At 43.4% G+C, this 22,946-nt stretch overlaps 1 protein-coding gene across 8 annotated transcripts in view; it reads left to right on the forward strand.

Moving 5' to 3' along the window:
• Positions 1–22,946, forward strand: part of gphnb (gephyrin b) — an 83,327-nt gene that overhangs the window by 38,773 nt on the left and 21,608 nt on the right. For 3 of the 8 annotated variants that reach the window (XM_046373703.1, XM_046373704.1, XM_046373706.1), the window contains exons 6-10: positions 354–420; positions 4,747–5,019; positions 6,797–6,931; positions 20,068–20,109; positions 22,033–22,107. In XM_046373703.1, coding sequence (XP_046229659.1) covers positions 354–420; positions 4,747–5,019; positions 6,797–6,931; positions 20,068–20,109; positions 22,033–22,107 — 592 coding nt within the window. The remainder of the gene's footprint in view (positions 1–353; positions 421–4,746; positions 5,020–6,796; positions 6,932–20,067; positions 20,110–22,032; positions 22,108–22,946) is intronic. The other 5 variants (XM_046373708.1, XM_046373710.1, XM_046373711.1 and 2 more) reach the window with 2 other exon arrangements.

Consider the following 22,946-nt stretch of genomic DNA (forward strand, 5'->3'; position numbering starts at 1 on the left):
TTTAATCATTACCTTGCTTAATCTTCCGTTTTAGCTCTTTCAGATGAAGATTTTTGCCACTTGCTAAACTTAAAATGACCCGACGTCATAATTAGTGTATTTAGACGTAACAAGAGGCAGTTAGGCGGCTGTTCCAGTGGATCAATAACATAGAGGGCGGCTTTCTTCTGTTAAAGACGGACATCCCACCTTTTCAGCGAAGAACAAAATGTTGAGTGAGTTCAATTAATCTCCGGTGATGAAGTGCAGCGCGTTGTGAAACAATGAATGGATGCTTTAAGGTGGAAGGAGAGTCGTACATCACTTATGTGATATGTTATGTGATTCTTTGGCCTGTTGTTTGTGTGTTACAGACCCGTATGTGGTATCCGAGGGAAGACGCTCATCATCAACTTACCAGGAAGCAAGAAAGGCTCCCAGGTAGGAAACACTGCGGGCAGCAGCTAACAGCATCACTTTTTTCCACCTGCAAACAGTTTCATCTGACCAGAGAGGGAAAACAGGAAGCTCAGAGTGGATGTTGGTGTATCAGCTGCTGCGCTTGTTGAAAAAAAAAATCTTCAGATAGCTCATGTTACGCACTTATACTCAGATTTTTGTGGGGGTTCACGGGGAAATTCCCAACTCCAGTCTCAATGTCAAAGTGTCCTTGAGTGAGACAGTAAACACATAATTGCTCCTGATGGTTTGTCCGGGGACTTGGATGGCTGCTTGCTGCCATCAAGGAGTGAATGGGTGAACGAGAAGCAAACGATAATGTGGTCTGAGGACAGGACACCCTGTGGACACTGAACAAAAACCTAAGGGACGCTCAGAAACCAGTGGCTCTTTTCTCAGTGCTGTGAGCTGTTTGTATGGACAGCTTAGCATTGTGCTAATAGCTTGGCTCCTCATGTGAAGGTCAGCTTGGCTTTAGGCTCTTACCTGCACGTTGTTACATCGATATGTAAATGTATCTACACTCAGTCAATATCTGTGTGTGCGTCAGTGTGTGTGTGTGTGTGTGTGGATTTGAATGTGTGTATGACCGAGCGTGTGCCTCTGTGTGCATTCATTTGAATGATTGTTTTATAACGTCTGTACGTACAGCATGGATCTGCGTGTGTTTCATGTGTTTTGATGTATTTCTATCTGTGCATGTGTGGGTTTGTGTTTACAGTGTGTGTGTGTGTGTGTGTGTGTGTCCACCCGCTGCCGTCTCCCTCTCCCCCTCCATCTGTCTCCCTCTCTGCTGTGCTGACCTGCACATCTGTCTCTGTCTCGTTACGCGCTCGCTTCTCCTGATCGATTTTAGTACTTCTTTTAATCAATTACGCCCCCCCCCCCCATCTGCTGCCATATTAGTGTCTCCCTCATCATCCCCCAGTTAAACTTAACGGCACAAGCCGCCCATTGCAGGCTTTTTTTTTGTTGTTACGATGATGTCCTGTCATAAAGAAAACGGGGAAGTCCAAATGAGCCAGCCAGAGGAAGCCCCTCATGTCAGAGTGTCGGCTGTGCATCTTTGGCCTCATTTACACTGCGGATGAAATACAGTGTACAGCATACCTGCATATGCTGAAAGAATCTTGAAGATGCAGAAACATTTGAGTCACAGCTCTGTGGATGTTTAGTACTGGATATATGTCCTAGTGTTTTGCATTTTGTCCATATTGTGATGCGATTTCAGTTTTGAGTCACATGTTTTGGAATGAAAAGTCTCTGTCTTCCTCGACCGCCTAAACATTTTTTAGGAATACATTTCAGGAGAGAGCATTGAATCCTTGCAGATTTAGAGATTGCTTTCACATGAAAGCGTGCCAAGAGAAAAATAAAAAAGTGGACTGAAAATGAATTGTCTAATGGAAGCAGCAGCAGGAGAGGAACTTGAACTTTTCATTGTGGGCTGAGCTCTGACGGCACTGGATCCTACACTCCCCATAATGTAACTCAGCAGTGTTTTCCGTTAGACCTTCCCTGCTCGTTAAATGCCTGCGTCTTTCAGTCTCCGTGAGCCACCTTCACAACAGTCAGAGACGGACCTGATGACGACAGGGACGTGACTGAGACCTCACCTGTTCTGACTGCATCTTGACCCATTAAACACATTTAATCTGGAGTTGTTTCTAAATGCAGCACTTGCTGTACTGTCATGGCTTTTGCAGTTTTTGGGTTGCCGCCACTTGGTTTGACTTCTCTCTTTGTAAGTGGCTTTGGATAAAAGCATCGACTAAATATAATGTAACGTAAAACACCTTTAACCTGTTTTCAATTTTGGCTTCATTGCCAAAAATTTTTTCTACAGCAAATGTTTAGAACCCCATACTGTATTGATCAAACTGTAATTTACTGTTGCATATTAACTTACAGTGTAGGCTAAATAAAACACAGTATCAGCACTGCAGTCTATAAAACTTGCTCACTTTCACTTCAGCCAGAGAGGGCAAATACTGCAGCCGCTCTACACGGCTGTTTCGATGATGTTTGTGCCCATCACAGTCACGTTCCTGTTTTCTTTTTTTGTTTCAGTTACATTTGCATATTGTAATGATGTTTCTGCCCGCAATCTTGCACAGTGATGTTTCTTCCTGTGCTAATGTCGTTTTTCATCGTTGCATCGTTTTCATCTCTGCTTACTCTAAATGCTCTTCTGAAGCGAATGAAAACCTAAAAACAAGTTTATGTTGTTACAGGGATCATTTAAGTCAGTGTTTTCCAGCCACTGGACAGGACACCAACACCAGGAGCGTTTACTTTTGAGGCGCAGGAAAACACCTCCACAGTAGCAAAGCAGAATAATAATTTTAGATCTGTGTAGACAAGTAGTAAACCCTGTCACATCTGCAACAACAGGATTCAGATTTTGAACTGAGGTAGTTCATGTGTCGAGTTTGACTGACTGAAGATGTAAAATTACAACAAAAAAGTAAAGTGTGGAAAAACTGAACTCTTCAACTTGTTATTTCTGGTTTCTTGCATGCCCCCCTGTTGTACTGGAGAAGTGTTTCAGATTCTTACTGTCTAAAATGTAAATGTTGGCCATCTCTTATTCTCCACTGTCCCTGTTTCTGTTTCTCTCCAGCTTCTCTTTCCTTCCTCTTCACTTTTTATGTCTGTCTGTTTGTTGTGGTTTCTTTTTATCTCTCACTGAATCTCTCTCTCTCTCTTTCTCTCTCCAGCTCCGTCTCTCTTAATCTCTCGAGATCTCCTCCTCTCTGTCTGTCTCAGTCCTCCCCCCTCCCCTCCCCCGTGTCTGTCTGTCATCCTCTCTCGTCATCTCCTGCAAACCTCCCGCTCAGAAAAGCAATGCCTTCCCCTCTTCCTCCTTCCCATCTTTCTCTCTCTTGCTTGTATTTCTCATCCACTAGCAGTACATCCAGGGATTCTGCTCTTTAGTGTTTTTGACAGTTGCTCTCCTCCAGGACAAAACAGAGAATAAAACAAAGGAAAAAAAAACACTCCTGATGTACCTAAAATATTTTCATGACACACAGTGAAAACACCAAGCGGGAAATGGGGAAATGTCTCCAAGCTCTTCCCTTCCCACTACGGCCCAACACACCCGACCCTCCTCTCCAAATGCTCATATGTGGGCTTCAAGCATTCCAGCAAGAGGCATAAACAGTCTGCTGTGTACTGAAGAGTTTGGGATGTGTGTGAGTGAAGGCTGTGGTGTGGGGTGGAAAGGTTAGCTTGCAACTACACAGCAGGGCTGACAGGCTGGTGGTCAGCTACTGAGATTAACGCCTTCAATCTCTTTCATCTCCCCGTCTGAGGCCTCCATCTGCTCCACGCACAATGGTGGAGGATGCTATTCTCGTCATGCGTGCGCCCCAGCGTGTGGATCCACGGGATTTAAATTCAGTCAGATCAAGAGTAATATCGTCATATTTAATCCAGCCTGTGATATGCACACATAAAACCGAATGTTAGAAAGGTTGCTCCGGGAGCCCGTTCGCAGGCAGCGTCGCTACTGTAAAGTGTGGGGGCGATTAATAATGTATCCTCTCAATGCTTAAAATACACAGGAAGATAAATAATTTCACAGATTAGCTCTTGTCTTGGGAGTGAGGAGAATGGAGCGTTTAGCATAGCCGAGGAGCCCACAGGCACACTGACACACAGAGACGCCAGAGAGGGAAAGCAGAGATGGAGGGAGGAGGGAAAGAGCACAAACTAGTCTAAATGTGGCCAGAGGGAGGCGCTGTGACCTGCTCAGGTCCAGGAGTGAATATGTTTTTAATTCTACAGCTGCAAACAGACTCACACACTCTGTGTGTCACATAGAAATTGGTACATAGTCGGTATTTTTGTATCTTTTCCTGTTTTAAAGTATAGTAATATTTTTGTAAGATCTTAACCATTTTATTTCAATTCTTCCATTTTAACTTGTTGCCTCCATAAATTCAGGATTATCTGCTTATCCACAACACTAATTCCACAGTCAACAATCTGCTGCTCTTTTTTTTTTGTTTGAACCGAAATACATTTGTTTATATTTCCAGTTCTACTTTTCCATTTTCTTTTTTGCATGGATGTTTCACATGAAAAGCCCTCCAGCGCCTCAAAGGGCATGATCTATTAATGTGACACTCAGTTTACAGTGTGCTGAATTTAACATATGCGAGTAACAGCACACCTCACTGTTTATTTACTCCTTTTATCTTGTTCACGCTGGTCGCTATTCAAAAGCATCAAGCAAACAACTGACAGCCAAATCCCTGTCACTCTCCCTCCTTGCGCTCTTCTCCTCTTGTACCCTTCCAGGAATGCTTCCAGTTCATCCTGCCGGCGCTGCCGCATGCCATCGACCTTCTGCGGGACGCAGTGGTGAAGGTAAAGGAGGCAGCGGACGAGCTGGAGGATCTGCCATCACCACCGCCTCCTCTCTCGCCGCCGCCCAACAGTTCGCCCCGCCGGCAGACAGAGGACAAGGGCGTGCAGTGCGAGGAGGAGGATGAGGAGAAGAAGGACAGTGGTGTGGCGTCCACTGAGGACAGCTCCTCCTCCCACATCACCGCCGCATCCATTGCCGCCAAGGTACAAGGACAGAGGAGGGGAGAGTGGAAGATTTGTTGTGGCACAAAGTTGCAGCTTTCAGAGATCTGGCTTCATCCATTCAGCCCATCATCTGTACATGTTCACTCATGTCATTCATACGAGTGTGTGTTAAAGGTGCTGCAAGTAGCTTTTTACGACCACCGGGTCAAAATGACATAAAGGTAATCACGAATCCACAATGTCTTTGGCACTGGAAGGTGATGGAGGATTTCCATAGCAGTAAAATTCTTCAGTAAAAACAAAGGAAACAAAGCGATGACAGAGAGCAGATGAGCACCAAGCAGGCAGCAGTCGTGCTGATGGGAAATACAATTCAGTTCAATTCGATTTCTTCAGATCTTCAATCTGAAGAACGCGTGTGCAGTTTAAAAGTGTGCTGATCGGTGACATTATTTCACCATAGTTTGTATATCCGCAGAATCTTCTCAAAGGGAAAGAGACCATCTCCAACAACAAAGTTTTCATATTAAAGGAAACCTGGTGCTTTGACCCATGGCAGGTACTGCTGTGGCTGTGGGACGTCTGATAGCACTGAAATTCACACATTTATAAGTATAAATGTCTGAATGTGTACTTGATTTGGTCTTATATAATTGATCAGTCTTTGAAGTTGTATTTTCCAGTATTTGAGCATAGCTGATGTTGATCCAAACTGTCATGATCTTATTATCCCAAAGATCAGCAGAACTCTGAACATGAGACATTTAAAATACTGCAGGCAGCACTCTGGAATAGGAGATTTACTATTTTTCAACCCATACCTCAGTAAAATGTCTCTGCTGCTGCTTCCTGCTGTTTTTAAACATGGTCCAACTGGGCAGTGATTTACACCTTTAAAATCTATGATTAATTTCTTCATCAAAAACAGGAAGCGTACAGTCTGGCGTCACAGAAATCAAAGCTAATGGCTCATTTAGGTGATTCGCATCCATTTCCTAAGGCAGATATTTTCAAATCTACCATCTTTGTTCTTAAATAGCCATAAAAAAGTTAAAATAGAAATCTGGGTGTAGACTCAGTAACATTCAAGTCTAGTGTGACCTGTGATGTTTTAATTTAGCAGTGAACCACGTGAAGAGTACAATAAAAGTCTCAGTATAACTTCTATTTATCTATAAAACCCTGTCGTTAACAGCCTGTCCTTATGAGTAACAAGAACAAGTTGACCAGGAGCACTCAAACGCTTCATTAAATATTCAACTCATGCACATTGTGCGATTACTGAGGGCTGCTTGGGAAACACCTGTTGTATCCTGAATATGAAATGGTGCAAAAAGCTGAACTCAATCCGGATTGCAAACCATAAACGATCGCACATAACATCAGGTCTTGGGTTGAAAAGATAAAGTTCGTTTGTCATGTGTTTCTGTGCATCATATATCCTGACTCTGTGTCTCTGTACGCATCTGTGTGTGCATCTGCTCTGCACAGTCACATGTGACATCAAGTATCACCCCATACCCATCGTCCCGTCCTGTCCTGCCTGCAGCCGGGACCCCGGTTTACGGCTCTGTTGTCAGGTAACATCCCGCATCTCATTGTCCAGTCACAGATGGATGTCGATAAGACTCCTCCGTCTCATCATCATCGCGTCACACTTTAGCTGGTTTTTAATGCTTGAACAGTGCAAATACATGTGGGGGTCTTCCAGGATCTTAAATATCAGTATGTGAAAGCGTGAGGTCGACAGATTTATGTTGTGTGGTGTTTACATGCATGTGTGTCTGCACACGTGTGTGTGTGTGTGTGATCTCAGATCCCAGACTCCATAATTTCGCGAGGTGTGCAGGTGTTACCCAGGGATACAGCCTCTCTCAGCACCACGCCCTCGGAGTCGCCCCGCGCCCAGGCCACCTCCCGCCTCTCTACCGCTTCCTGTCCCACACCCAAAGTGAGTATGCATGTGTACACACACTCATACAAACTTAAGACAAATACAGATTTATTGTGGTTTTACGTATATATTTTTGAGGTCTTCGGGTTTACAATCTTTATTTCCTGGACTCCAGCTTAGTTATTATCCTGAATCAGTTCAAACAGATCCAGAGAAAACTGAACTTAATCATATTCTGCTGTTTGCTCCTCTTAACGTAATGTATTGGAGATTAGCAAACCCTGTAAACTTGACAACACTTTGAACAGTTTTGCTTAAGCTGAAAGTCAGCCGTTCCCGCTCGATGTTCCCTCAGCTTCTTATGGGTGGTTTAACATGTCACACAGCCTTCTTCAGCAGGTGCGGTCGTCATGTCCGGTTGTCGTGTAGAAGCCATATTTACAGCCGAACACAGTGGCCGATAGGATCTCATCTACTTGGGTTTATAGTTCAGCATATGACATTTATTCTTGACCTTGACAGCACAATCATGTACTCTGACATGATTTTTTTTTGGATTTTATCCTGAAACAAACCCTAAACTTTATCCTGATTTTAAATGTAACCTTAAACCCAAGTGTTAAATCACAACTTGCCCTTTGAAAAGTGCCAAAAAGTGCTCACCTAAAGCCCTCACCTGCAGGATAGGCGAGCACACAGGATAGGAACACACACCTCCAACAGCACACTTGTTGTGTATGTTAACACACACACACACACAAAGCTATTTGTCTCTCACAGACCAGCGTGTGGATATTGTTTTGTAATGAAATCGCTCACGATCAAAAGACAGACAAAGTTTTACTGTCTTTTCTTTCAGCTTCTTTATCTTTTCTTGCATTTTGCGTAGTTGAAATTTGTTTTCAGTTAAGGTAATCTGAAATGAAGCAGAGAGTACATTCCCACAGCACACACGCTCACACTCTTGATGGGTGTTTGTTTTGCGTTCGTCTCAATGTGTTTTGCTTGTAAAACCCCTGTTGATTGTGGGTGAGTGTGTGTTTTTCCGTGTTTAGGGAGACAGCAGGTTGTGGGTCTTATGCTTGGATGCGAGTGCCTACTGAATTATTCCCCATGCGGGTTCAGTTCAGCACATTGCAATTTTTTAAACTGCACAGACTCCTGTGTCTGTCCCAGCTTTAATGGGATGCTTTAACATTTTGGTTCTTAACCTTTATATAATGAGGAGCAAACTTGTTTTCAGTTTATGTGCATTACCAGTGTGAACGGTATACACAATTCTTGATGCAGAAAGCAGCACAGTGTAATGTCCAGGTGTCCTTTCACGATTTCACGGTCTCTCCTGCAGGTTTTTAAAATGCCGATTGTCGTCAACTCTCTCTGTGTCTCCTGTTTCTCTCTCTTGCTTTCACCTTATCTGTCAGTGTCACATCTCCATGTGTCTCCCGGACAGCAGGCAGGTGCTGTGGGAATAGATGAGGGGGTTGCCATGGGAACAGAGGGATGGGATGTTAGTGAAGGAGAGGGGGCGGGTGCACAGGCGGGTCACGAGACGGCTCCAGAGGAGGAGACGGATGAGGAGATCTTTCCTCATCCGTAGAGCATTAAGAGGTCAGCGTTAAGAGAGTCGCTTAAATCCCAGCAGCATATTTTTAAAAGTCTGGTGAAAAATTGTGCTGTAAATATTTGAATATGCGTTCCAGCCATATGTGAAGATCATCAGTCAAGATGCAGAGAACTAATTATCTTACTGACTGTCTTGCCTTCCAGTTTGGTGCTAAGTCTCCTGATAGTGGACTCGTCACTCTACAGGTTGTTGTGATCTTTATCTCTTGCACAAAACTAACATATTAGTGGTACTTTGGAGTAACAACAGCTTAGAAATGTTGTTTTCCCTCCAGCTTTTGTGGACCCCTTCCGGCTCTTAACTCGAATGAGATCAGGATTTTATCTGCCCCCAAAAAGGATCCTGACGTGAAATTAAATATCAAATATATAAAAAAAGATTTCTGAATGTGGCTCTGACTTACGCTATCTGCACATGATCAGTGGCGGAATTGTTTCGCAAACACTACAGCAGAGATGCTGGTTGGATTATATAATTTAACTGCAAGTTCATTAATTTACATATTTGACATGTTTCTTAATGAGCAGCCATTGAGATGACAGCTGTCATTAGCTTAAACCGAAAGTGACCTGTGACAAAAATGGTCTCCGACACCTAAACCCTAACTGACCTCCTTTGCAGCTATTGACCTTCTGTTGGCTCCTTTGCAGTCTTTTTCTCCGCACTGCATACTTTTGTGCAAAGCAGAAATAGATGCAACCCTTCTTGTTTTATTTCCCAGCACTTTCTTACCATCTGACACACATTGCTGAAACATATGGCACTTCTTTCCACTGTGCTCTGTGCCCCACCTTGTGGTGATCAGAGCCGGTGCGACTGCCTCAGCCTCACCCGAGGTGTTGACCTTAGCTCAGCCACAGAGAGTGGAGCTGTAAATAATTGGACAGCGGGGAACCTTCATGCTGCTGCTGCTGTCCCAGTGCTCCTATTGGCTCTACTGATGCAGTGAGGTTGTCCTCTCCCATCAGCCTCCCCCCCAAAACACACACACACACACACACACACACAAATACACGCTCACACCTGCCTCTCTGCTGAAGCCTTTCTTTCTCAATGACCCAGTTTCAGTATCGCTAGCCTGTCATGATCACATGCCAACCACATTAGTCAGTTGGTTGTGTGTGTGTGTGTGTGTGCGTCTTTGTGCGTGGCACATAGCAGACAGTTAATGGCTTCTCTAGGTATAGCTCTTAGCTTGTTTAGATTCTGACACAGGCTGTTTCCCAGCGACAAGTTGCCATATGTTCTTTGAAATTCCCACGTTGCAAGCGGCTGCCGACAGTATGTACACAATGTCCCTGGAGCCAGAGCCAAAATGGCTCTGTTCACTGATGCATTTCATGTGCCACTGTGGGCTGTTTTAGTTTGTTAGCCGGGTCTTGTTGGCAGCGCTGCGTGGTGGCTTTGAGAGGAGAAGGTGTGGAGTAGGTCTTAATCTTGTCACCGCCAGAGCTGCTGCTGCAGTTTCCATACAAGCGGTGCCGACACCACGGCTCACAGAGCAAAGGCAGCACTCTGCCAAACAGAAACATGCTTAAACACACTCAGATGTCATGTACCAGCACTTCCACCTCAGGTAGCATTTATCAAGTTACAGGACCGTGTGTGTTTTCAGGTGGAGCTTGTGTGAAGATGCAGTTAAATGTGCACCGAGTGTGTGTCGATGTGAGTCTTGATTTTGAACATACATGAACAATGATGTGTTTGTGAACATGTATGTGTCAGAAGGACACGCATGTGTGCCTCCAAACCAAGAGAAGAGCACAGACTCACGACTAATGATGTCCAGGCCTGACTGTGTGCAGAGCAACAACTGAGTGCACACACACACACACACACACACACACATGCACACACACTTACACACAGTAGTTTCGGATACATGAAAGCATCCTTAAGGGAGAACTCGACTGTCTGACTCTCAGAAGCACCACACATGCAATCCACAGCCCGCAAATGTGAGCAGATACAAAAGGATTACAAAATGAGCAGCTCTACAGTCATTCATGTAACCAGATTTTCTTTCTCTGTCACACTGTGTCTCACTGGTGCGTGCACACACACACGCACACACAAACACGGACAAACACATACACAAGACACAGGAAGGGTAGTTGCACTCTTCCACTCTTGTGAGCATTTAGTACAGTTATGTAATGGTGAGTTTGAATTAATGAAGCATATGGAAGATGGGGCTTTGACTCTGAGGATTGTTGACAGTGTGTGTGTCTGTTGTGTGTGTGTGTGTGTGTTTTTTGGGGGTAGTGTCTCCTGTTCTTATTTTCCCTGGAGAAGATTTTAAGAACCTGATCACTATTTTGGAAGAATCTTTATGTCATGTGTTTTATGTGTATGTATAATAAGATGTAGGATTATTTTACAAGCTCAAAACCTCATTTCCACTTGCACTTGAATAGTGGAGAAAAGTGAACCATCCACTGGAAATGTGGCCCGACCTGTGTGTAGTTCACTGACTCCTGAGTTAAGCAGACCATTGGAAACTTCTGGGGCGGTTGGCAGTGAACTGCATAGCACATCCACAACAGCAGGTCGTTAGTTCAGCTGACAGTTTAACCCAGAATTGGATCTACAAGTCATAAGACAGTTAATAAAAAGAAAACATTTAAATTTTGTTTATTTTTTTACCTGGCTTTTCTGTAATATCTTCATCTTTTCAAGCCTGTAGAAATCATCCTCTTTGGTTCACTCTTTGGTTGAGCCGTGGAAAACCTGTGTACACAATAAACGCGTGCTGAAGGATTCGTTTTTTGGGGCCACGGGCCAAAAAAGGGTGAGAAGTGACGACTTCTTTTTGCTGTGCTGTTTGCTCCAGCAGCCACAGGGATTTCCAGGATCTACTTTCTGTGTTTTCATTTGGTTGCTGTTTGTTCTGATTGATGTTCCTGTTAGAGAAGTCAGAATATCCAGTTCCAAACTCCGGGACAATGAAGCAGTGTTTTAGATGAACTGAGCGTACAAGCAGATTTTGAATCACAGCATTTTTTTTGTTGGTTTGTATGTTTGTCTCTTAACCGACATTGTGAGATTATTCTGCTGTTGTGAAACGACTCCCACAAGCCCTGCTGTCTATGAAGAAGACAAAATAAGAACAACAAGCTATGGGGAGGTGAGAAAGGAAGAATAAAAAAACAAAAATGCAAACAGATTTTTGAACATGGTTGTACTTACTGAACTTCTTTTTGTTGGTCGATATTAAGTCAATATAAAACCAAGCAAATGAATTTTTAGTGTGAATTTAGTGCCTAAAATATGAGCCTGTGTGCTGCTGTTTCCATCTGCTCTCTCCTCTCCATCAGAGCTTTCAGCGTCAACATTATTTATGCTCTGTGTGTATTGTTTACTGTTCCAAACGTCCCATCAACTTAACTGATATTTAAGTATTCAGTGTTTGCACAGACTTTTTGGTGCTGGCTGTGCACGTAGAGGACACTGCCTCACTTTGCAGCAGCCCCATAGCTTTTTCTTTTTTTTTTTGATTAATGGCTTGATGTATGGCTTTGGAGCCAAGGCCAAGGCTTATGGAAATCAACTCCTCTTTCTCGACTGGAATGTGGGAAATGAGTCTCCGTGCAGTGCTGCAATTCAGCCCACGCCACTTCCTGATGACCTTCACTGTGGACACATTGCCATTCTGCTCACTGCCCCAAGCCAACACCAGAGCATGTTAACATGCTCGTGTGTGTACAGAACTTTTATATTCAGACTATACTGGAACATTTTAAATCTGTTCTGAAGAGGCAGTGGAGCAGATGATGTTGTGTATTAGTAATTAATTAATTAATAATCAAGGTATTTTTTTCAGCTGTTGCTCAAACTATAACACATCAGCAAATATTTTTTAAAAAATCATCACAGATTTACTGTGATATCAAACAGAAAGCAAATCCACACTTTTGAGACCCTGAAACTAACACGTATTTGACATTTAATTTAACAATCAATAGATAATTTAAATAGTTTCTGAATATTTTCTGACTTAATTATCAAATAATTGATTATTCGACGTTATTTGCACTAATCTCAGTGTTTCCTTTGTGTTATAAACCCTACCCACCAGGTACGTAAAGTAGTTTTGTGAGTTGTTTGTTTACTGTGATTCTTTTCTGCAGTCGCTGTGTATGCTCAAAGTCACAAGTACAAGCTTGGCTATTGAACGGCAGTCTGTCCCTTGATGGATGTTCACAGCACTCATGGCAAATGTGATGGTCATGGTGTGTGAAACGAGCTAAAAAAAGAAGAAGAAGAAGTTTGGCTTTGGACTGATCTGAGCGCAGATCACAGAATCATCACTTGCAAATGAGTGGTGACAGAGGATCATTGGCAGAGTGAAGTGATCAGACAGAGGGAGATGAATGATTCATGCCTCGGCTGTATGTGTGAGCAACGTTCCAATGTCAAATCATCCGGCTGCACTGAGACGGATCAATGATCCACAGCCTGTACTGCAGCTTCTCCTTCTGCAACCCACATCAGTACAGGAGTCATGACTGTGTTACTGTCCGTAACTGTCGATATACAGTAGAAAGAGTGTGTTTGCATGTGTCTATGTGTGTGTGCGTGTCCCCTTGGCTCTGTTTTGAGTGGCAGTGCTGATGTCCCCTGGGTGCCTGGCTCTGTTAGCTTGCACTATCAAGGACCTCTGCTGGGGGTGTTGGTGTGCGTGTTTCTGTTTATGTGTGTGTGTGTTTATTTTTGTTAGAGAAAACATACGGGAGCTCTGGTCACATTGCTCACCAGTCTGTCATGTGACGATACTTCAGTTTTTATGGACGCGATGCTAACAATAGTCATCGTTCTTCTTCTATAGCAACATGCAGATGCTTCCTGACAGGACAGGAGGACTTCACTGAAGTATTGTTTGTATTTGCATTGACAACATTCTCACAGATTCACTCGTCACATATACAGACGTGAACACATGCCTCCGACTGGTCCCGGGAGTAAATGATGATATAATACCAGGGGGGAATAATTACAGGATAGCTGTTACACACACGCGTTAATGGATATTTGTCTATAGTTTTGAAGCTAGGATAAAAGGTGGCCAGATTATTGTTATTATTTTGGATTATAAAATTTAGTTTCAGCCTTGAGTGCTGTGCTTGTACTGTTTTATTCTGAAGTGCGCAATTACTTCCTCCATCCAGCTCTATGAGATATAGCTATAGTGTTTGTCCATCTGGGAAGCTTCAGTTTGATTTATTCATTAAAATCTCAGTGAACAGTCTTCCTTCTGTTCAGTTCAGCGGATAAAACTGGTGATATGTTCATTTATGTTGCCTTTGGTTATTCCTGCGCTCACTGCAATTAAGCGAGTACTTTGCAGACTTTCTTTGACCCCTTGTTTCGCCTCTCACACTACAGTGAGGCTGCTGACCTAACTTCTGATTGGTTCTGATTGGTGAACGTTCGTACTTGCAGCCTGAGATGAAGACTGCATAATAAAAGATTGTGTATAAATAAAAGGCCACCAAGATAATAGATAATTTGCTTTACATATTAGACTACCGTTACTGTAGGAAGACAGATAACAGAACTGTACAGGACTTGTACAATTTATACCAAGGGGCACTGAAGCACATTTTCTGGTGTGGCTGTTTTTAAAAGCAGTCTGGATGCTGCAAGAAATTCACCGAAAGATCATCACTGAATTTATGTCCTCTGCCCTCTTTTCTTTGCTATTCCCGTGACTTAAGACTGTGTTTGTGTGTGTAAAGCAACTGCTTTGAGTGAATGTGTGACCGGATGGTGTAGTTGGTCTGGTGAGATGAGGACATTGAGACCTGGCGCAGTGTGACGCTCCGCCACTGTTTTACAGCCTGTGTCGTCATTCCTTACAGCTTTATACCCCTGTGGAAGCGATAGATAGGGATGTTATATGCCTTTGTGCTCTACTGAAATTATTCATGTTTGGTTTTACCTGACAGTATTGACCGCTTGTGTGTCTGTTGCCGTGTGTGCGTGTGTGTGTGACTACCAGATATGTGTTATTGTCCTCCCCTAGTGCAGTAAGGCTCATAAAAGTGACTCCTCATCTCCTGGCCTGCTGGAGGTGTGGAGGATTTATTATGGAGTGAGTGTGAAAGAATGGCGAGAGAAAGAGAGAGAAAGAGAGAAGGAAAAGGGAGTGGGAGGGAGAGCTAACAAGTTAGAGAGGACAAGGAACTGAAAGGGAGTGGGAGGTGGGGAAGGGGAGATGGATATAAATGAAAATAAAGGAGACGAACACACAGGAAATGGAGGACAGTTTGGTTAACCGGGCCTGTGCTGCACAGTCCGTCTCTCCGTCCATTTGTCGCTCTATCTGAGTCCAGTAGCCCACCTCTTATCGGCTCCATCATCTCAAAGCGGTGAGGAGAAGGGGTGAGAGAGAGAGAGAGTGTGAGGCTGGGGAGCGAGAAAGAGTCACATCTGTCATTTTCCCTCAACAGAAACGGGAAGCTCACGGGAAAATCACATATTCACACAGACACGCGCGCACAGACCTCAGCCATGCGTGTATAATTTAGCACAGCACCGTATGTGCAGTTATATACCCTCCTCCTCCTCCTCGTCCTCCTCCTCCTCCTCCTCTTTCTCCTCCTCCTTGTCTCTTTGGCTGTTGCATCTCCTTGCTGCTCTTTCGCTCTCTTGTGTGCTCTTCTCACTCCAGCCTTTCTTTCTTATCTCTCTCTCTGGCTTTCTTTCCCTCTTACTCTCTCGCTCACCCTCCCTCGCTCGCTCACACTCTTCCAGTTAGTGAGTGTGTAAGAGTGTGTGTGTGTGTGTGTGTGTGTGATAGAGAGAGAGAGAGAGAGAGAGAGTGTGAGTTTTTGTGTGCATGTGCCGGGGAGCTCATTCTGTTCCGACTCCAGGCAGAAGATGGTAAGTAATGTCTTTCCTCCTGCATATCTGAGAGAGTGTTTACAGGTTTGGGGTGGTGTGTATGTGTGTGTGTGTGTGTGTGTGTGTGTGTGTGTGTGTTTGCAGAAGTAATTTGTATGCCTCTTTAATAAGGTTTTGTATTGTTAGCCGAGTGGAAATGGGGGTGGATGCATTTCCTGTACAGTGTGTGTTTTAAACATGATTTGTATTCTTGCATTCATATTTATGCATGTGTGTGCTGCTGAGGATGAGGATGCTGATGCCTGAAGGAGGTACCCTGTCAGGCCATGGATGAGTTTAGGGGTTAGAAGGGTGAGTAATGTAGCGATGGGATTGTTGGCTAGCTTAAACTAGCAGAGGGGACTGGAGGACAAGAAGGGGAGGAAGGATGAAGTGTGCCTGATATTGTGGCCATGATGTTTCTGCAGTGTTAGATGGTGGAGGACATTACACACACACACACACACAGACACACAGAAAGACAAAGAGAAAGGAGGGTGAGCACGAGCAAGCAAGATCTCCCAGGACTTTACACTCCATCAGTGTTTCCGTCAAGCAATCAGGCACCTTCTCAGTAACAGAAGCAGTCCACATTTCCCTCATTCATTTCGTGGCTGCTTTTATCCTTAGCAGCTCACAGTAAAAAACAAACAAACAAACAACAAAAAAACAAAAACAAGTGCAGAAACCCCTTGATCCCAACTCCTACTTTGTTATTCCTTGTCCCTGGAGTTATCATGTGCTTCCCTCTAGTCACCAACACGGCAGATTCGCAGGAGGGCTACTGTAAATGGTAATGAGGGCAGTACGGATGGAGAACTGTGCAAGCAGCACCTTCAGAGTCCACGACGGCTTTAAACAGCTGACAAGCAGAAGCAGCAGGATATTGATGTAGCCGGAGACTACGAATGTGTCAGGTGCAGCGATAAATTTGCAGCTTTGTCAATGCCACATTACACAAAGGTCCCCACAGCGTGGGAAGAATAGATCCGTGCCATTGATGCCTTGTATTCTTGTGTGCACCACTATGTTATTAATTGATGCTGTTTTATACAGACACCAAAACTGATTTGATTTCTTCAGGGAATAATTTGTTGTTAAACAGTGAGCCTGGCTCTGTCAAAGGTAACAAAATACACCAACCAGCTCCTATAAAGCTCATTTAGTTATTCCATTCTGTGAATTTCCCCAGTGTGGGACTAATAAAGGCCTATCTTATCTTATTATGAAATTCTTTGTTGAGCAAAGGGACTTCCTGGAGACAAGTGAGATATGATAATAATAATAATAATAATAATGATGATAATTAGTGAGCTTTAGAGGTGCTTTTAGCCAGATTTTGTTCTTACTTTTTTCAGTCTTTGTGCTCAACTAAACCAACTGGCTTCTAGCGGTTGCCTCGCATTTATCAAAAGGCAGGTTTCATCCACCACTTTGCAAGGAAGAGGACAAACAGATTTCCAAAATGTCTAACTATTCCTTCAAAAAAAGGAAAAATCAATTAATTAATTGATAAATAACAAATATGATGATATTTTTTTTCAGTCCAGTTGAAATCTTCTACAAGTACGCAGAACAAAACATGCTGCAAAGCCAGTGTTAAAGAAAAATTTTAAAGTGATTTTGACGCATCTGAACACAGATATTTTTAGGAAATGAAGACTTTGCCCTGTGTCTTTTTTTTAAAATCTGCTTAGTCCAACTTTTATGTGGCCTCAGGGGAAACCAAAATATGCATGTCAGTTTATCCTCCTCTCTCCTAACAGGAGAGGCAACAGATTTTTCAATAACTAGATGGAAAAGGCAGTTTGATATTAATATGAAAGTGAAAAATGACCCTGCCTTGCTAAATGTCAGGTGCAGAGGGATGGCTGGGAAAGCTGGGTCGTATAGGACACAGGAAACATTACAATACGTGTGATATATTGTTGCAGAGACCAGATGAAAGTAGCCACTGCCAGAAGGAAAGTGCTCTTTTGTCTCTGATTAATGTACAAGCATTCAGCCCCCTCTCTTGCTTTATTTGGCTCGTGGCACCCATCGACCATTTGGGTCAGATTGCTTAAGGCTTTAAGTCAAAATCACTTCAGCTGAGGCCGCTGTGCTTGTTCATGTGTGTCCAGATTCAGATTCCAGTGCCCTAGTTCAGAATTTTATATGTTTCTTGTTAGGATAAATACAATAACAATTTTAAAACGCCTGTTTCCGTCAAAACACACGCATTACGAACACCGTGTGTGTGAAGTTTGCATGCACTGTATGCGTTATTATATTTTGTCTCAAGTTACTCACGCCCACTGACTCCAAGAGTTTGCCTTGAGGGCGACGGAGAGAGAATGGAAAGAGTACAAGAGGGGCTTTAAATAGCGAAACAGACAGAGAGAGAGACGAGAGAGGGAGACGAACAGTCGGACAGACAGAGCAGAGGGGGAGAAGACAGACAGGAAGTGAAAGGCAGTAAGGAGGAATGGATGAGACTCTCTGACCAGCTGTACTGAGCGTGTTTCTTCACCATGCAGGCTGCTGATGAGAAGAAGCAGGGTGGTGGTGGTGGAGGGAGGGAGGCAGCATGAAACATGGGCCAGTCAAATCAGCTGTGTTAGCTTTCACTCTCCGCCACTCTGGCAGTAGCTCATTAATTTCTAATACATGTAGACACATAGAAGGTCATAGGAGGGCAGTGATGAATGAGTGACAGTTGCTGTGACTTCTCGTCCACGGTGGTTACTGGTCGTCCGGCTTTTTCCACCGTGGATTCTTTCACGTCCTATCCAGAGAGGAGCCATTGCAGAACAGGCTTTTTGTTTTTCAATGACTCGCTGTTTTGAAAATGCAAGCACAAAACTTCAAATCAGTTTAAAGCACTGACAGCACACAAGTTTAATTTGACAAGTAAAGACAGCAACTCATCAGAGTCCTGCGCAGTCAGAGTGTGTGCTGATCAAACTGAATCTGTAATTCTGTTTGGATATGAGGAATGTGTAATCTAATAACAGATATCCACGACTATGAGTGTGGTATGTAGTTGTGAAAACACATTTAAGATCACTGGAATAAGACAGAATGCAATGTTGTTCCTTTTGGTCTAATGCTTTGAACAGTGTGGGCCTTCTGGCTGCGGGCCACGTTAACTTTGCAGAAATTAGAAGTCGCTAACTGCAGAGGGATGTACTTCCCTGCAGCTTGCCTTGACCAAAAGGTTCCTTCAGTGTTGGTGATTTGAGCTTCCTCTTAACCGAGCGCTACCTTGCTGCCATAATATTTAGGAGTTCCTTGTGTAGTTCACTCCAGAGTTTCAGTGTGTAACCTCCTGCAGTTTCCTGCCAGTGTCCATTATCTGAGCATTGAGTTTGATGAGGGCAACTACTGTGAATCTACAGCATTTCAATTAGACGGGATGAGATGCTCATTTCGCTGACAGCCCCACTTTAAAAAGGCAATTTATTATATAATCGAAAACTGTTTCACGAGGAAAGGTCGGGAATAATCTAATGACTTTAGTAATAATTCATAGTGAGCCTGACTTTCATTTCAGCCGTTATTTTGGAATAGATGTGGCCAGGAATAGATGTGATATTTTTAAATGGGTTTCCCAGTGATGTCATTTTTGAGCTGGAACGGGACTGCAAAAACCTCTGCCAACGCAGATGGCCATGTTTGTGTTGTGTTTTGTGAATGAAATGCAGTACAGCCGTTGTCTTGGACATAGTGAACGGCTCTCCCACCAGTAAATGGAGGGAATGTTATCTGTTCATCAGAATTTAGGAAAATGTGTTCTGAAATATCTTGTTAAATTGGCAGAAACGTAACCTCTTACCAATCTCATTAGTGTAGGTAATAAAATTTTTCATGTGCCTTTTGGTGCAGGCTTTTATTAAAACTGTCTTACCAGCAGCCCCAACCAGTAGACCCTGGCAGAGCAGCAACAGGTGATACTAGAAATAAATTACATTGCAGTTTCCTGGCTCATTTTATTTCTCGCAAGGTTTCTGGTTTACATGTTGTGTAATATGTCTGCTGTGTGCAAAATGATGGGAAGAAGGAATGTTGGAGACTTTTTGCATCACTGATTGATCGACGTTGCAGTCAGGTTTACATTCCTTTTCAGTCAAGATTGATTGATTGATTTGGACTTGTGTGACCTTCAAAACCATTGGAAATCTTTTATTTTCTGGTCAGTGTATGACCAAATGTAGGGGTGTTATTTGAAGGCATCTCATGTCAGAAGAAAACCATTTCATATACTTGTTATGTATACACAAGTATATTAACGTTAATGTACACACTTGGCCAACAAGTTGACTGATGGAAATTTCTAAGCTGCATTTCAAAATGTGTGATGTTTAATGTGAAACCTGTTCTCCTAATGTTCTGATGGGGAGTGAATCCTACCAGCTCCTACCTGCTGTCCTGACCTGTCCAGACCTGTCCTGACCTGTCCTGTCCTGTCCTGTCCTATAATGTCCGTCATGCCCTTGGCTGCCTTGGCCCACCCGAGACAGTCACACAGAGACCTGTCATGTAGATGTCCTCCTGAAAGACAGAGGGCGCTGTCTGCTTCAGCCACCAGGCTCTGTGTGCCTCTGTCCCCCGCTCAACCCGGCTTTGGCGCTGTTAACCCTCTTCTCTTCTCCCCTCCCCTCTCTCTCTCTCCCTCTCTCTCTCTCTCTCGCGGCACCAGGCGCGGCTCCCCTCCTGTTCATCCACCCTAAGCATTGCTGAGGTACTCCTGCATGGGTTCTAATGCATCGTTACTGCCGTCATCACGGCATCGGTTTCTGTTCCCTCCCTCTCCAACCGCACTTCTTACTTCCTGCCTGGCATGATTGCTTCCCCTCTTCTAAACTTCCTGTCCTTTCCCCTGTGTTGAGTGCTGTCCTGCCTGCTGAACTCCTGCTGTCTCTCTGTAGTTTTCTACACACTACCCACAATCCTTTCTGTTCCGCCTGTCTGTTTATGTGTGGATGTGGTCTTGTTATGTTTTATCTCAGAGTTTTGTCTTGTAGTAAAACTGTCCTTTCGCCCTCATTCTGGTGCCTGTACTGTATCTAACACTCACCTTGTTTCCACACTCACACACACCCTCCAAAATAAACAAACCTCCATCACTTGGCTTATTCCTCAACTGCGTTTCAACCTCAGAACTGAAGTTGAAATATGCTTGAATTATGTATTTGAATGAAAGTGGTGTTGCTTGCACAAACAAAGTGTGTTTCCTTCCTCCTGTGTACACACCTCAGTTCCTTTCACACTCACTCACACACACACAGCAGCAGCTTGTAAAAGACCCGGTAAATGTGCCCTCTCCTGTGCTTGTGACTCTGGTCAGGGCCCAATGTCTCTGATCTGTAAGTGACAAAGACACGGCCTCGGTGCGAAGGCGCGGAAGAGTGCCGACACGAGTCCAGTGTGATGCCGGAATCCATTGATTATCTGTAATTGCACAGTAATGATATCTGGTTGGAGTTTGGAAGCAGATTTAAAGACAATAATCTGAAAGGTGGTGGGAGGTAGTGTTCAATTTAATCTTATTTCTGTCACATATACTTTGAGATAATTTATCTGCCATTTACCAAAAGCAACTGTGATGCAATTACTGTCCTGTTTCGATAAACAGATGACACGACTGTAATTGTTTACTTTGGCCACTTTACTTGTAATATGTTTTAGAACCTGACCAATACTTCAATAGTATTGCAGTACAGAAAGGCCAAATACACAGTAAAATGTGTTTAAGGACATTTAGAAGTTAATGTTTGTGATGCTGCTCTTCCCAGCACATTCTAACTTAAGTTTAAGTTTGTTATAGTTTGGATTTGTTCAGTGTTCGTAGGTTTCATTTATGCTTTATTTTTGTAGACTTTGTGTTGTTGTTTTAGTTTTTTTATTGATATTTGATTAATTTCCTGTGGAGTTTAAAATTTACCAAGTAGGTTTTGACATGACAGGTACAGATTTTGTACCTGGGCCATTATCATTTGATAAGACAATTCAAGAAATCCATATACATCTGATTTGTTCTCTCTCATATTGATATTAATATGCACCTAAAAAAAATCCAGTATCGTCAGTATAAGTCCAAGCATCGTTTTGACTCTTGAAAGTAACTGTAATCCAATTACTCTGCCCACTGCTACATCAGGGTCACCTCTTTAGTCTGTATCTCCCCCTCCCAGCTGATCACATGTTGTCAGCCAGAGACTTTGGGCTCGGCCGGGGGTCAAGCACTCACTTGGGTTCACTTCTTAACTTTGACTCACTGAAACAGGGATGTGTCCACAGTAACAGCACTCCACTGGAACTGCTGTCAGACCCACTGAACTGGTTCTGTTCTTCATCCATCCTTGGTTTTGTCGTGTTGTTGGTGGTTAGTGTTTTCTAGTGAGTCGTTTGTCATATCTTTTGATTTTTAAATTTACTTTGATCCGATTGCAGAATGTGTTTCAGGTTAGTACTGGCTCAGTTCTGGCATGTGTGTGTCTGCTTTTTGGTGCGTTTGTGTGCAAAATGAGGAGACCGTGTGAGCAACTGTACCGCTAACTGATGTGTTGTGTTGACCAGAGTGGGTGTGCATGCCTGTTTCCCTGCACCTGTGTAAGAGTGAGTGTGGCATGAAGGTGAGTGACTATCCTGTGGCTTCCCCCAGGCCTCACGGAGAGAATTCAGGGCTCACCTGGATGAGGTCATCACGCTCAAGTCAAGGTACTCTACCTTGGACCAGGTAAACCCGCTAACCTTCTACCAACCTCTTATCTACCGGCATGCAGGCCACTGGCATCTCACATAGCACCTCAGCACACTAGTGACACACACCAGCACACATGTTCACAAGCATGCAGCTGAGGAAGAGACACACTTAACATTAGACACAATTGCACTGGGCAACCTTTATTTTATAGCATGTGGCACTCTCACAAGTTAGCAAACATGTTCTTGCTTTAGTTTATTGTCTTTTGCTTATGCTCCAAGAACAACAAATACTAGAAACACAGTATATGGCACCTAAGCTGTAGTGGGAGGTACAGAGTAAACAAAAGTCCAGAAAAATTAAGATGATATAGAGAGAAAGATCACGCAAGATGACAGTGATAATGTAGATCCCTGATGCTTGATTTTGTATTAACATGTGATCTGTGTCTGGAGGTCTTAGGCGTTACTGATGGAGTTCAGACCACTTATGAGCACACATTTGCTGGGTCACGCATGTGTACACACAATTTTTCTTCAGCAAATGTGAGATCAGTTTTAATTATTTCACATTAGCGATTTCTGTCTGTGCCGTGTCTTCGGTGCTCTTCTCGGCTGAGCTGAAAAAAGATGGCGTGTACTTTCATACAGTCGTAAGGATTAAGCAATAGCTGAATCAAAATGTGATGTCAGGTGCGGGGTTGTTCTGCCTCAGTCCTGAAGAAGAAGATTATCACAATGTTTTTATGCCAAGTGAAGTCACATTTCGCCATTTGAAACCATGTTTTTGAGATTTTAGAGAGAAATACGCCCAACATGGTTTATTCCTGCTGTATTAAACTATATTAAACGATAACAAAAACGCTTCTGAAG

This window comes from Scatophagus argus, chromosome 19, assembly GCF_020382885.2.
Source record: "Scatophagus argus isolate fScaArg1 chromosome 19, fScaArg1.pri, whole genome shotgun sequence".
Lineage (NCBI taxonomy): Eukaryota > Metazoa > Chordata > Actinopteri > Scatophagidae > Scatophagus > Scatophagus argus.